Raw genomic sequence first — 14,542 nt, forward strand, 5'->3', positions numbered from 1 at the left:
AAAACCATTTCTGAGTATCTGCTCCCTGAAATGAGAACATCTGCATAAGCCAACAGTTGAATCCAAAAGTTCATAAATATATTATTCATAAGTTTCCAGAGATGAGAATGACTCAAATAACCACCCCCAGTGAATAGGGTGATAAGAGGTCCACTGAATGCTAAAGGGCAGCAAGAGAAACAAACTTTGTATATATGTGTGTCTGTTAGGCGATTCTCACTAGCATTATGCCAAATAAAACACCACGTCCTGTATGATGTATGTAGTAATACTATATGTTAGTCATAAAAATAGTATTGAAAGGTGAAACTATGTAGAAAAGCAGATTAGCGGTCCTTTGCGGCTGAAGGTAGGAGAGGAGACGGTGACAGAACTGAGGGAGCATGGGGTGATGGATACTCTAAGGGGATGGTGCTCATTATGCAAGTACGCCGCGTTTGAAGAACATGATGAACTATATACCTGCAATTGACTAATGTTATGTAAATAAATTATACCACGTGATTTATGTCTAACCAGTTAAATATAGCCTCCTAACAAAGACATTTAAAAGTAAGGCATACGCAGGCATGATGTCATTCCCTCTGTATTAGAGTATATGTTTTATATACGTGCCAACCAGTCGGCATACTTCCTATACGAGAAAGAGTGGACTTATAGGTAGGGTAGAAATTTCTTTTCCTTGCGTGCTTTCAGAATTGTTACTAGAAAAAAAAAGACAACTACCTCAATCATTGCTTCATAATCAAAGACACAAACAAAGAGGACAGTCAGCCAGGCTCCTGAAATGAGGAGGTGTTTGCCCATCAGAATGAGGCCATATGAGTAGCCAAAAACCAAATAATCCACATGTACGGCACTGCACAAACATGGAGCCAGCTCCTGCTACCTTCAGAGGGGAGTGACCGCTGTAAGAATTTTGGGGACCTCTACATGTTTCTAGCAAGGACTTCCAGATTCCACAGTGCTGCGCTAGGGAGAAAGCAAAGGCTTTATCCACCGCAAACAGAGCAGCAGATAGAAGTCTCATGACTCATCGTCTAAGTGAGTGATCAGAGAGGCTGTGGAAGGGGAGGCGGAAGACCCAGGCGCCTCAGCTGAGCGCATGCGCACACGCAACAGAATGTTTCCAGAAAGGCACACATTACGGTAATAGCTAGGATTTCAAAGCATTTTCCTGATAAGCCACAATTTAAAAGAAGCCATTTTATATACATTAAAAAAATGTGTTTACATTTCTTTCTGTGAGCCAAACAATGGCTACAATACAGTAATTTTCAGCTATACCCCTTAATATTAGAATTATTGTCCAAAATTTCAGTTTTTCAATTGAACATTAGGAATATACATGTTTAAATTAGAAACATTTCTATTAATCTTAAACAAGCAATGCAAGAAGTCAAAATATGCTGTCAACAGTTAATTACCAAACTTCATGTGCTACTTTGTAACAATGCCCCAAGAAGGAGAACTGTGTGATTATTTTGTTATCCTATTAATTTCCCCTCGGTAATGGGAGCTTGCTATAGTGCTGCTCACAAATGCATAGTATTGGGTGAATCAACAATGTAATATTTCCCTGAAGGGAAAAAAGCTCCGGAGAGGGCCACATAAATCATAAATGGTTCTTTCTTTCAGCTCTGACTTCTTTTACTTGCATTTAAAAATAACTGACTTCCCATGCTGTTTTGAGAGCTTTGAATAGGCGATCACATATGTTTAACCACATAGGGTTTTGTGTGTGTGTGTGTGTGTGTGTGTGTGTGTGTGTGTGTGTGTGTGTGTATGGCTGTCCTCTGCTGAAGCTTCAGGGTCTGTTTAGATTCAGCAGACGAGTACTGAGTGAGCCACTCAAGATAGTACGAATGTTACCATGAGTTTAGATGGCATTGAAACCCTGCTGTGACAATCATACAGCCAAGAATCAAGAACTTCAAGTCCTATGTCCTATTAACAGGTAGGGAGGGAAACTCGGTATCAGTCTGCACTATGTTCTTCTCATCAACAGAGAAGTATGGAAGGGCCCTTAGCTTTGCCCCATTCATTTTTTTACAAAGGCTCCAGAAGAGAGCAGTGAAGACTGGAAGCTTCCAGCACTCTCTTAAATTGTGTCCCCATGTTCTTCATGGAGCTCGCTGCCCAGACCCCTTTCCATGACTTTCCACCTGGCTTATGGCAGACAGAGTTATCCACAGTGGTGGATGCCTGTGTCCCATAGAGTAGAATATTCCTATTCAAACTTATTTATTGGAATCCAGCTCCCAGTGGTTCTTACAAGGATTATCAGAGCACTTGCATTGTAGGAGCTGGCCGGCCTCCCTATTGCTGGCCTGGAAGCCCACATACAATTTGTAGTACTGTTTCCTTTACAAAGCAGGCTTCTCAAATCAACAGGCATGGACTGAGTTCTGCACAACTGACTTTTGTGACAAAACATAACATGGTCATTGCTGGAGCTCATTCTTCTTCTTCTTCTTTTTTTTTTCTTTTTTTCGGAGCTGGGGACCTTCGGAGCTTCGGAACCCAGGGCCTTGCGCTTGCTAGGCAAGCGCTCTACCACCGAGCTAAATCCCCAACCCCCTGGAGCTCATTCTTAACACTACAACTCCATATTGCTGGGGGCAGTAAGACTGAAGGTACCATCGTAGTGTACAATGTAAGTAGGGTCAAGGGAACACCGCGAATATTCAGCGATCTGGATCCTAAACTCACATTTGTCTCTCTGCCTCTTTTACCTTTTTTTTTTAAGGCATGATTTTATGCCAGCCTATAGAAAACTTCACTCGAACAATATTATTATAAAGGATTCTTCCCATCTACCCACACGTGGTACTTCACATCTGTGTTCGTCTTACCTCCTCGATGGATGATTAGAGAAGTCTCACTTCCGACGGGGCAGTCCTTAAGTATATCCACCACTTCTGTATGGCTCAGGTTCTGTACATTCTGTTGGTTGATCTCAACAATGAGGTCTCCTTCACACAGCCCGGGGCATCCCTGAATGTCAAGTATTTGTTTCACCCGCTGTCCCGTGGGACTGTCGGCAATAGTAAAGCCAAATCCCTGGGCACCTTTCACAATGGTTAAGGTCATAAGTTCAGCTTGAGTGGCTCCAGATGAAGCCACAGACACATTGTCATCGTGGACGGGTGGTGGATATGTGCCATCTAGTTGGCCATCAGCTGGCATGGAGTGCAAAGAATGAGGTGGCCGGTCTGTAATATCTGGGACCGACTGTGAGGTCCGAGAAATGTATTCCAAATATGTTTCATAGTTATGTCTTCCATTGACCATCACCGGAGGTGGCCTCTCCATTATTGCAAGGGGTGGCACCATGCTGTTGGCAGGGTCTTCAGGATCAAAGGGCAAAGGGTAGCCACGACACAACACCAGGTTGACGCTCTGACCAATAGGAACAGACTGGAAAAGTTTGACAACATCTGCATGAGTGTGTCCAAGGACACAAACTTCATTAATATAGACAATGACATCACCTGCAAAGAAAAAAGGAGAGATTGACAACATGAGGTAAGTTCAATTAACATTGACATAGAGAAATGGAATTATTTATGAGAACACCAAAAGAGTTCTCTGCTTCTCAGCAAACAGTAAGAAATCAGTTACAGTAATACTTCAGTTCTCCGTAGGTGACTCAAGGACACAAAGGTCTGCCAACAGGAGAATGGGCAACCATATTCAGGCTCAGGAAGAACAAAAGCTAAAGGAATTTGTACTTTGAAGAAACATACGTTTCGTTTTTCTTTTCTTTTCCATTTCCATTTTAGTGTAACCAAGATCAAAGAAATTTCAAACTGTTGAGAAGTGATAGCCATAAATTTTGGATGAAAAAGAAAACTCTGGTATTTGAAGAATTGTGAAGGTGCTGTGAGAACGAAATGAGAAGGCAAAGCGACAGGGCTTGGTGGCCTCTGAGCATTGTAAGAATGTAGTCACCATGGATAACGGGGACTCGGGACCCTGTCAGTCAAACAGGGAGTTTCTGTGGACACAGTCTCTTATCTTGGAAAAATTATTTCAGCAACAACATTTGTTCTTTTTCCCAAGGGAGAATTAGCATAGGCTTGTAGGAGTCTACCGGTTAGGAGTAAACTTTATGAACTTAGAAATGCTGTGAATACAAATTATTCATTATGAAATATAATCATTAAAAAGATTTCTCCCTTTAAATGTAAAAGGCACAGTTGTTTGAGATAATTGTTTTAAAATTTCTTAAATTATGGGTGAATAACAACTTTATTTTTGGAGACTAGTTCTATTATGGGTGGGTATTTTTATCCTGATGAGCCATAATACTTGAAGCTTTGAACTTGAAAATTAAAATAGTGGCTGCTGTCGCCGAGGAGTATATGAGGAAGGAAAGCTCCTACAGATCGTCAGAGGCCAACTCAATAGATAGCTGTTTATTTATGGTTGAGTTTTGAACTGCATAGTACAAGTGGCCAGGCATTTTTCTCTGATATCCTCATCTATCAAGATAGCAAACACCAAAATAATTAACAGACTAAATACATTTTCAGGTACATATATATATGTATATATATATGTATATATATATGTGTGTGTGTGTGTGTGTGTGTGTGTGTGTGTGTGTTTGTATTTGTATGTGTAGATTGTCTCTCCAATGTACTTATAAATGAATAGTTCTAGGAGTAAAAATTCCTAAGAAAAATGCCTTCAACATTGTTGGTTTGATTAACAAGCCATTTTTCCTAAATGTGAGGGAACAGGAAGTTCTACAGAAATAGATAGAAAGGCTCAACAGACATTGGCAAAGGACCCAGGGTAGACTTGCTTCTAGAAAGTTCTGTAGCCTATGTGAGTCCGTGTTTGACCACACATTTCCACAGAAAGGGTGCTGAAGCACTGAACCCACACTCACAGAGCTGGAGTGGCTCTTCCTTCTCGGCTATTAGGCTTCCTTGCTTGAGGGGAGCCGGTGGGAATGACTCTACATCATCTTAAACTAACTCTATTACTCATTTCAGAGTCCTAGAAAAATGCCAGAGCCAGACAGGCTATAGGGTATTTTCTCTCCTCCTCTCCCACCTCCATCCCACCCTCTGGTACTGTTTGTGCTGAGGATTAAGGCCAGGGGCACTCACATGCCAGGTAACTGTTCTACTACTGTGTTGTATCATGTCTTTAACTAGAATTCCCCAGATTGCGAGGGAGGACAAACATGTAGGTTTGCTCTTGGGCACATCTGATATTCCCTTTCATCCATCCATCCATCCATCCATCCATCCATCCATCCACCCACCTATCCATCCATCTATCCATCTATCCATCCATTCCTCCATCATTCATCTATCCACCCATCATCCACCTATTATCATCCTTCATCCACCCATCATTCATCTATCCACCTATCCATTATCTAATCTATCTATCTATCTATCTATCTATCTATCTATCTATCTATCTATCTACCTTTATTCTCAACCCAGCGTTTTCTGTGTGTTTAGAAGTCTGCCTGGGATAGGGAGATGACTTGGGATAGTGAGGCAAAAGACTGAGTTCCAAGCCTATCATTTATTAGGAATTTGATTTAGCACAAGGATTTGATCCGATTTCCTTTAAATGATAAAGAAACATAATACCAACATGATTATCTGGGAAATAACTGATAATTTGATAATAGGTGACAAGGCTGTGACTCTACATCTTTATGAATATATGGTTGCTATTCCTGTAGTTATTTGTCCTTGATAACATCCTTCTGAAAAACTAGGGTGGCCCAATTAAGATAGTCCCTCTACAGTCATAGTCAAATGATTATAGAAGTGATTGATTCCAAGTGACCAAGTAAAAGGCAGGAAGGTGACAGATGCCACTTTACTCTAAGGTTGTCACTAACTTTAATCACAGCTGACAACTCTCGGTCTCCAGGCACTTAATCTTTCTCTCTGTTCTTCTGGTCTTGTCTAGGAAAAAGGAACTAGTTCTCTTCAGGTCTAAAGAACAGGTATGTGGTAATTAATGAGAACTATTTGTGGTTCTTTGCAACACTGCCTTTAAATGTGTACAAGTAGTTTCTACTCCATAGATTTTTCAAGTCATAAAACAAAGCAACTGATGAATACTGTAGGATTCTCTTTACTGGGAAAAATAAATTTCTGAAGGTTAAAGATGAGAGTTGAGTTACTGAAAAGCTATCTAACTCCTTGACAAGATTCAAATGCCCACTTTACAAAATATATAAATGCCTAGCTAATGTGTTGTTTCAAAAACTGCTGTAGATGGTGATATATACAAACATGTGCTTATTTAGATGGAATGGACAAATCAGGTTATTCGTAGACTGTGCTGTATGAATGTCATTTACATGTTGTGAAACAAAAATAGAAGCCACCTGGCATGTGTCATCCTACAGTGTTCCAAGCCGAGTTCTAAGATAGACCGGATTTAAGAGCACAGACAGGGGCCTAGCTCTGCTGCCGACCTGCTTGCCTCTTTCAGAGGGAGAGTTGTAAAGGAGTCACTTGATTTCGGAATCTCTCAGTTTCTTCTTTCATAAGCTGGAAATTAGAACATTACATTCATTTCTGCTGTTTCAGGTCTACTGTGAAAATGAGATCTTGCTGTGAAAACATTTTTTACCAAGGAAAGACTCTTCACACAAATATAAGGATGCATTTCTCTGGAAAGCTAAGCGCATCTTTTCACTGCCTGGAAGACTACACGGATTCCTCGATTGGACATTTACTTACAACCCGATTCAAGACAGGCGATTCTAGGAATATTGACTTCGGGTCAGATTGATGTGACAGAGGAATGCCATGAGTTACACTGGTGTGGCCTCACAGAGATCTGATACCCAATGATGGGGTACAGGTAAGAGAAAGGGTGTTTAAGGCTACTGTTCTATGTGAAAAAAATGTTTTAAAGTAATTTGGTTCTTTCTTAGTCATGGAGATAAATATTTATCACTGGCTTTTTCCTGGACACCTCATCATTTTGGGAATAAAAGAGAACACTCTTGACGAAGCATTGTTTAAGTTAGAGTTATTTTTATGCCGAGTCCCTCTACTCCCACATTCTTTGAGTCACGATGGACTAAAGAAGCTTCCTTTTTGTGTCTCTTATATTGGATCTACTTTCCTTAACTACCTCTGTGGACCCAACTCTGTGGATTGACTTCTTGATCAATACTCTTTTTATAGTCTACTCTGCTAAGTTAAAAACGCTTGTCAGCCATAGCTGCCATTTCCCACTCTTTATCTACAGCCCTTTGACCTTATTTCTGTCTTCTCCACCCCATGGATCACCACTGTGGGAAGCCAGTATCAATACTGCTCACAAGCCCTACCTTGAAGCTCGCCATTCAGGTGGAATCTCCTATCCACTACCCTCCACTTTAATGGATACATTTACCTCGACATATCCATCTCTTTTCCTACGTCTTCAAGGACATATTGTTCCAGTGAAATCGCAGTTACCATATGCTTGTGCCTCTGTACCTCAGACTTAAGTTTCGCTGCTGTTCTACCTCTTCCAAGCTTTCTGTACAACGTGCAGAATATTATATCGGTACCATATTGGAAATTCTTTACATATTAGGTAGATTTTCATTGAATAGAGTGGTGGGAATAGTTAGAGGAAAACAGCGAAAAGAAATCAAAGCTGATCTTAATACCTCCCCATTAGCATTTCAAAGTTTTCCTTTTAATCAAGTCAGAGACTTTTATGATAAAAGAAAAATTTTCATCAACCCTATCCATCCATTACCTACACTCTATATGAAACGAGTTAATTCTTCCTCTCGCCCAATACGATTTATTAAAGTGTACTTTCTGGGCCTTGTGTTAATTTTAATAGTATTAAGATATTATTTTGACATAGAATTTGATTACCTTCTGTTTCCATTTTCACTGTTTTATAACGGTCACAAACACATACGTCATACATGTTAGCACATTATTTACAACAGTCACAAACACATGTATGTTGTACATGTTAACACATTATTTACAACAGTCACAAACACATGTATGTCGTACATGTTAACACATTATTTTGGACCTTATTGATTTTGATTTACTTGTCAATGTTCCCATTCACATTAAAGAAAAGTGTTTTCATTTTGGGAACTTAAGTACACTGTGATTAGTTGGGGAAGAAGGCTCAGGTGGAGAATATGACCCGTGCATGTAGCAGTGGGTAGAACACACATCATCCACAGTTGAGCATCTCAGTGCACGCTCACGTCTGCCTGAAAATGGGAAAGACCAGGCCAACAGCACTGAAGAAAGCAAACTGGTCAATGCCCTTTCCCATGATGTTTCCAGAAGAACTTGTTAAAATGGCTCTATGCCTTTTACTGCTCAAAAGTTTTCCCTTAGACCTAAATCTAATTTCTTCTGCTAAAAATGTCTCAATTTCTATTCTTACAAAGATAGGAACATCGTTCTTCTGAAAATAGTTTCTGAAATTCCCATGGAGTCTCTTTAAGATGAAAGTTACAAAATCAGACTTCAGTCTGAGGAGAACTCCGTCTGGGCAGTAGATCTTGCCATAGTTCCGTTAACTTGTTTTGGAGATGGCATTACTGTACATGCCATCAATTTTGGGTAGAGGAATAAAAATGGGTGCTTAAGTTATGAGAGCTATAAAGATATTATTTGAATATAAAGCATGACAAACGACATTGCCATCTAAGATGCAGTGAAACAAACTTTAAATATTAAAATACCTTGTCTTAATGTTTAAAAAAATTTTTTTATTGATTCTTCTCTCATACAATGGACCCCAACTGCAGCTTCCCCCTCCATCCATCCATCCCATTTTCCCTTCTACCTCCCCTCTCCCCCAGATTCGTTCCCCACGCTGTCCCCCCAAAGTGTAGACCTCCCAGGGAGGTCAACTGAATACTGTACAACGAGATACAATAGAACAAAGGACAAACTCTCATATCAAAGCTGGGCAAGGCACCCAGGAAGGGGAACAGGGTCCCAAAGACAATGTGTGCTAAGGTCATGCATGGCATAATGGGAAATATAATTGCTTAAAAGTCATGAGGTGTTGATTTTTATGCGGGTATGTCAATAACTAGTAACTATTTCTGTGCTTTGGTCCTTATTTATTTATTAATTTATTTAGCAAATGTTTCCATGTATTTAATTGTTACCAAGAGACAGGTATCATGCTATAAACAGAACATCAGGTCAGATAATCACTAAAGTACTTTTTCATTGAAATTCTCCTCTTCTCTTTCCTTCCCTTCCCTTTCCCCATCTCTTCTTTTCTCCCTCCTTCCCCTTCTCCTTTTCCTATTCCAGGAATCTCTTTCTGCAGGAGTCTCTAGCTGTGCTTTCTGGTGTCGCAGTAATAACCAGGAGTGGACAAAGGGAAACCACATTAGTTTATTGGATCATAGAGTCTGCTAATTGCACCTCAAGTTGACTCTGGGGAGTAGACGGGACCTCTCTAATGGCTCTTGATTCTTCTGGTCAGGATTATTTCTGTCCCCAAGAGATGTGAGGTATGTGTAACTCTGCACACTGAAGGCATCATTGTCAGAGGCTACGGAGCACCAGATACTGTCTTGCGTTGACTTCCTCGTGAACTCGCCACCAGCCCACATGTTCAACATACTTTCTTCTCATTGTCTTCCAGTGCCTGGCGATTAGCGCCATCTCCAGGGCCATATCCAAGGCATGTGGTGCCTGTCCTCCTCATTTCTTACCTCTCACCATGCGTTCTTTGCTGTGGTTAGCCTATCCATTGAGTTGCCCCTCCCCAACACACACAACTCCCCTCCAGCCTGTGTTCTCTACCCCACATTTGCTTTTTATTCTTTTGCTCACTAACAAACATCTCTGAGGCCAGCTTCATCTTTTTGACCACTTTGTAGCCATCTCTTGTTACTTATTCCCAGTAGAGCAACCTTCAATCCTGAGCCTTATGGCTAGCACATGTGATGCCTCTAGTTGGTGACTCTGTTTTAATATTCTTGGTATTCATCTGGCGTTTATAACCCTCACCTGATCCAGTCTTTACTTTACACACAGACATTTGAGATTGGAAGAGGTTAAGTAACTTAAGAATTCACAGTGATAATTAGGTCAAATTCAGATACCAAATCCAGGACCTCGATATAAGTGTTAAGAATTTTAAGTGGGCCAGGCTAAATTTTGACGTAAGTATATTTTTCAAATTATTATCTGCCGGGCTGCTGGGTAAAATATCTTCAGTTCCTGAGTGTGAAAATTGAGAGATGAACTGCAGTGTTCTTTTGATTGGCTAAGTTAATGGAGGGAGGCAGTGAAGCAGATCATTACGAACAGGGAAATCCATTGCAATAGCCTTGTCCATTTTCTGCAATCATCCACAATGCATTGTTTGGAAGAGGGCTTAGGGGATGCTGAGCTGGAGGAGTGACACTCAGAACCATCGTGATATATCACGTACGCACAAATATGTAAACATTATAACAGGTAATTTCTAGGATGTGGCTTTGAAGGCCCTGCATCTGATAATGTGCACGACATTGGTGGTTTCAGTGGTCCCAGTGAACCACTGAATGGGCCCATCTCTGGAGGCTTCCTCAGACTTTCTACCAAAGCATCCAGTGACTGCAATGTGTTCTGTGTAGGCAGAGAACACTCTGTCTATAAGCCCAGCCTTAAGATGACACAGTAGCCACTTCTCGAAAGAGGAAAAGGTTTCTTAATCGCATCTTAGTACTTCTGCCCTGTGACCTGGTGCAGATGTCTAATTAAAAGCTTGCCTTACGAAGCACACACACAACAATTACTCTCCGACAGCTGTGTGTCAGTCCAGCGATCTATTTGCATCCCCTTAGTGTTTGGCATCGAGTGCTGTGATGTATTTAAATCCTGGCATTTTGTTTCCTTGAAAGGAACATAAAAAACACATTGTGAGGGAGTCTAAAGCGCTGATTATCTGCTGATCTGGCAAAAGATGAAACAATATTTCAGACATAAAGTAGAGGCAAAGCAGCAAAAAGCAGCAGAGAGTGTTCTGTGTTTTTAAAATTATTGCAAAGTTCCCTAAAGTAGAGGCTTTCGAAATAACCTGTTCGCTTCAGGAACTCGGCAGCATAAATGGTGGGTGAATCTGTCATTTCGCTAAAAGAATATAATGCATTTTAAACAACCAAGTGAAAAATATGTTTTTTTTGGAGGAACTGCATAAAACGCAAAAGAAACTACCTTTGAAATGATCTCAAAACCCCAAAGTTTATGAGGAGCATTTTAAGTGTTTTCTAGACTTTCCCTAAGTGCCACTGTGCATTGAGCGCACAGATCTGGGCTTAGCCACATATAGCCACCCAACCACAACCACAACTACCCAAGCTATGAAAGTACCTTATAAGGGGTTATTTTTGGTGGACAGTAAGCAATGTGCATGGTTGTTTTCAATCAGAAGCAACTGTAGCTGAACAGGCATAATTAGAATCTCTCTGTGTCTGTGTCTGTGTCTGTGTCTGTGTCTGTGTCTGTGTCTGTGTCTGTGTCTGTGTCTGTGTCTGTGTCTATCTGTGTCTAAATCTCTCTCTCTCTCTCTCTCTGTGTGTGTGTGTGTGTGTATGTGTGTGTGTGTGTGTGTGTGTGTTAATGTGTGTGCGTGTGCATAGGGTCAGAGGATAACTTGGAAGAGTTGCTCTCTCCTTCTAGGTAGGTCCAGGGGATTGAGCTAGGCTGTTAAAGTTGACAGCCAGCGCCTGTACCGCTGAGCCATCTTGGTGACACCCTACAATTTTTAAAATAGACTTAGTTTCTAGGGCCCAATGTGACATTATTTTTCCTTATCATCTCATCTTACTCTAACCTAGTGTATCAAGTGGCTAGAAATTGCATCCCCCCTCCCCCAGTGATTAGGTAGGTGCCTGGGGTGGAGTCCCGAGCTCTCTCTGGGCACGCTTCCAATAGTGTACTCTATTTTACCTGCGATGGCCAGTTGAATGCCACTCTGACTGCACAAGAACTGTGGAGATCAAACGGATGCAGGCACCTACTCCATTCCACACTGCTGCCTCCTGCCTAATGGCTTCTTTCTTGTAACGGTGTGCTCTACGTTTGCTGCGTGCCCTACCCACAGTCTTAGATCTGTAGAGCAGTACTTTGATCCTGGGGGAGAAAGGGATTTGGTTTTTGATACTACAAAATCGATATAAAAGAAGGGAGGGGGAAAGCTCCGTTTTCAGACCCCGGACAACGGTGTGCCAAGTGCTTTGCTTTACTTGCTTTTGGACAATGAACTGTTTGCTCTAATGGAGCTGGGTGCTGAACCGGAGTCCGCAGACTCGGATGAGGAAGTCCTCCCATGGAGGTGCTGGATCAGCACTTTTGCGCCCTCATCTCCATCACCCTGTGTCCTGACAGTGCTCTCTGACCAGTGCTTCCACTGGGGGGCCACAAACAATCCGTAACTGGTAGTGTAGCACACGTCCAAATGTCAACCTACTTCTTCCTTCATTTTTGAGAAATCACAGGGCTCCTGCTGCCTTGCAGAATGAGGGATGCCAGAATAGTTCTCACATATGAATTTTAGAAGCGGTACAGCATCAAGTTGCTGAGTCTGAAAAAATGGCCGCCAGAAAACAAATCATCATGCTAAGAATTTGACTGTGTCTTACACACACACACACACACACACACACACACACACACACACACACACACTTCATAGGGAGATAGAATATGTAAATCTTTGTGGACAGACTATCATCATCCCAAGTTGGACCCTTTGATTTCCTATTTCAGTTTTGAAAGAGCAGTATTGTATATGAGCATTCAGTAGTCAGCTTGTTCAATAGGCCACACACACCACGACCTGCCAATTAAAAGAAAATTCTTCAAACATATGGCAAAATGGGCGAGAAAAAGCTATCTTTACTGAGATTTTGGAATCTGGACTTGTGTGGAGAGAAAGGGCAAAAACATGTAGCAACTTCTAATGTTGGGCGAGTGGGACTTTTGTTGTGGGGTGTATACCCCATTACCCCTCATTGTGCTAGATACGCCATATGGGTTTTTATGGGACAAATAATGAAATGAAGTTGTGAGAGAGTCAGAAACAATAAAATAGTTTTCTTTTAAACTTAATTATTGTATTACTTTCATAATTATAGCACGGGCACTCTAAACCAGGTTCCTACAAGTTGCAGTGAGATACCGCAATCATAAGTGCATAGTGGATGAAAATTTTGGAGATCTATTTGAAAATTTTAGAGATCCATTTGTTTTTTGGGGGGGGTCTAGCTAGCACAACACCGTCTATTAATCTCTTTCTGCTGATTGAATTCACCGTTGGAGCTCAGGGAGCCATGATTACTGGCTAATAATGACAGCCAGTATTGTGTGCTGAGTGATGACTGTATGCCAATCCATCACTGTAGAGACATGATCTCATTTCAATTCTTAAAATAACCTGAGGGAGACCAGGCGTAGCTTAGACATCCACGGTCCACCGCAACAAAATGATCATCTGCTACATCTCTATGTGTTTGTCTTTTAAGTGGTGTGGATGTCTAGTTTTATTTATGACAAGATTCACATAGCTAATTTATTTGACCTTAAGCCATAGAGTATAGTTAAACACTTGTAATTTTGTTTGTCTAGTCTTACCTGTTTGACTGACTGACCCACATAATATTTTGGCATAATATTAAAATACCTGATTGTTATGGCACAAAACTTTTGTAATTTTTTTCTTAAGTTACAGTTGGATGAAAAAAATTGCTTAGTGACAGAATTACAAAGTTTATTCTCTAGTCAATGAGGCAAGGAGATCAGAAGGGAATGAAAGGAAGTGCTCCAGCTTCCAAAGAGGGCCACTGCAGAAAAGCTCTCAGGTCACAAAAATCTAGTAAGTACCAAGGTTAATAAAAAGTTATTTGAAGGTATTATAAGAAGTTCGTAAGCTTTGGAAACTTGGCTGCCATGAGTTTGGAAGGGCAAACCCACTAGAATTGCATATCATCATATATTTATTACAATGAGCAATGAGGTGATTTTACTAAGTGATATTACTAAATGATGAATAATCTCCATTTCAATGGGCATAACTGCAAACAGGGCTATTATATAACAAGATCCAATTTTGTTAGATCTAGAATACATTGACACATGTAACATTTTGACTCATTTTTAACTTAGATTGCATAGACACACTAGCTTCTCTACATAAACAGTAATCAATGATTGTTGAGGGCACGGGATTGTGGTCAATTTCCATTTTAAATCCTAATCATGAAGCAGAGAGAGAGGACATGAACTGATATTTTAAATCTCTCATTTACTAAGGTCCGAGGAAGCAAGAGATCTAAGAACTTAGCCAATTAATAATATAAAAAAATAGCAGATCATAAATATTTATTGCCATATCAAACGTCTTCAGTCAATCCTTCAATAATTCCTTCAACATAAAATGCTAGAGTCAAGATATTGGCAAAAGCATTAATTAAAATTCAGACTTAGCTTTGGGAGGATAAGAATTAGGAGCTTTGCCAAATATTTTCTGCTGTCAAATATCTTTATTTAATTTTTACCTAGTT

At 40.6% G+C, this 14,542-nt stretch overlaps 1 protein-coding gene across 26 annotated transcripts in view; it reads right to left on the reverse strand.

Annotated features, from left to right (window-relative positions):
• Positions 1 to 14,542, reverse strand: part of Magi2 (membrane associated guanylate kinase, WW and PDZ domain containing 2) — a 1,483,910-nt gene that overhangs the window by 224,632 nt on the left and 1,244,736 nt on the right. For 23 of the 26 annotated variants that reach the window (NM_053621.2, XM_063285355.1, XM_063285358.1 and 20 more), the window contains one exon: positions 2,856 to 3,494. The exons of the other annotated variants lie outside the window; for them this stretch is intronic. In NM_053621.2, the coding sequence (NP_446073.2) occupies positions 2,856 to 3,494 (639 nt within the window). The remainder of the gene's footprint in view (positions 1 to 2,855; positions 3,495 to 14,542) is intronic. 26 annotated transcript variants of the gene reach the window in all.

The sequence above is a fragment of the Rattus norvegicus genome, chromosome 4 (assembly GCF_036323735.1).
Source record: "Rattus norvegicus strain BN/NHsdMcwi chromosome 4, GRCr8, whole genome shotgun sequence".
Lineage (NCBI taxonomy): Eukaryota > Metazoa > Chordata > Mammalia > Rodentia > Muridae > Rattus > Rattus norvegicus.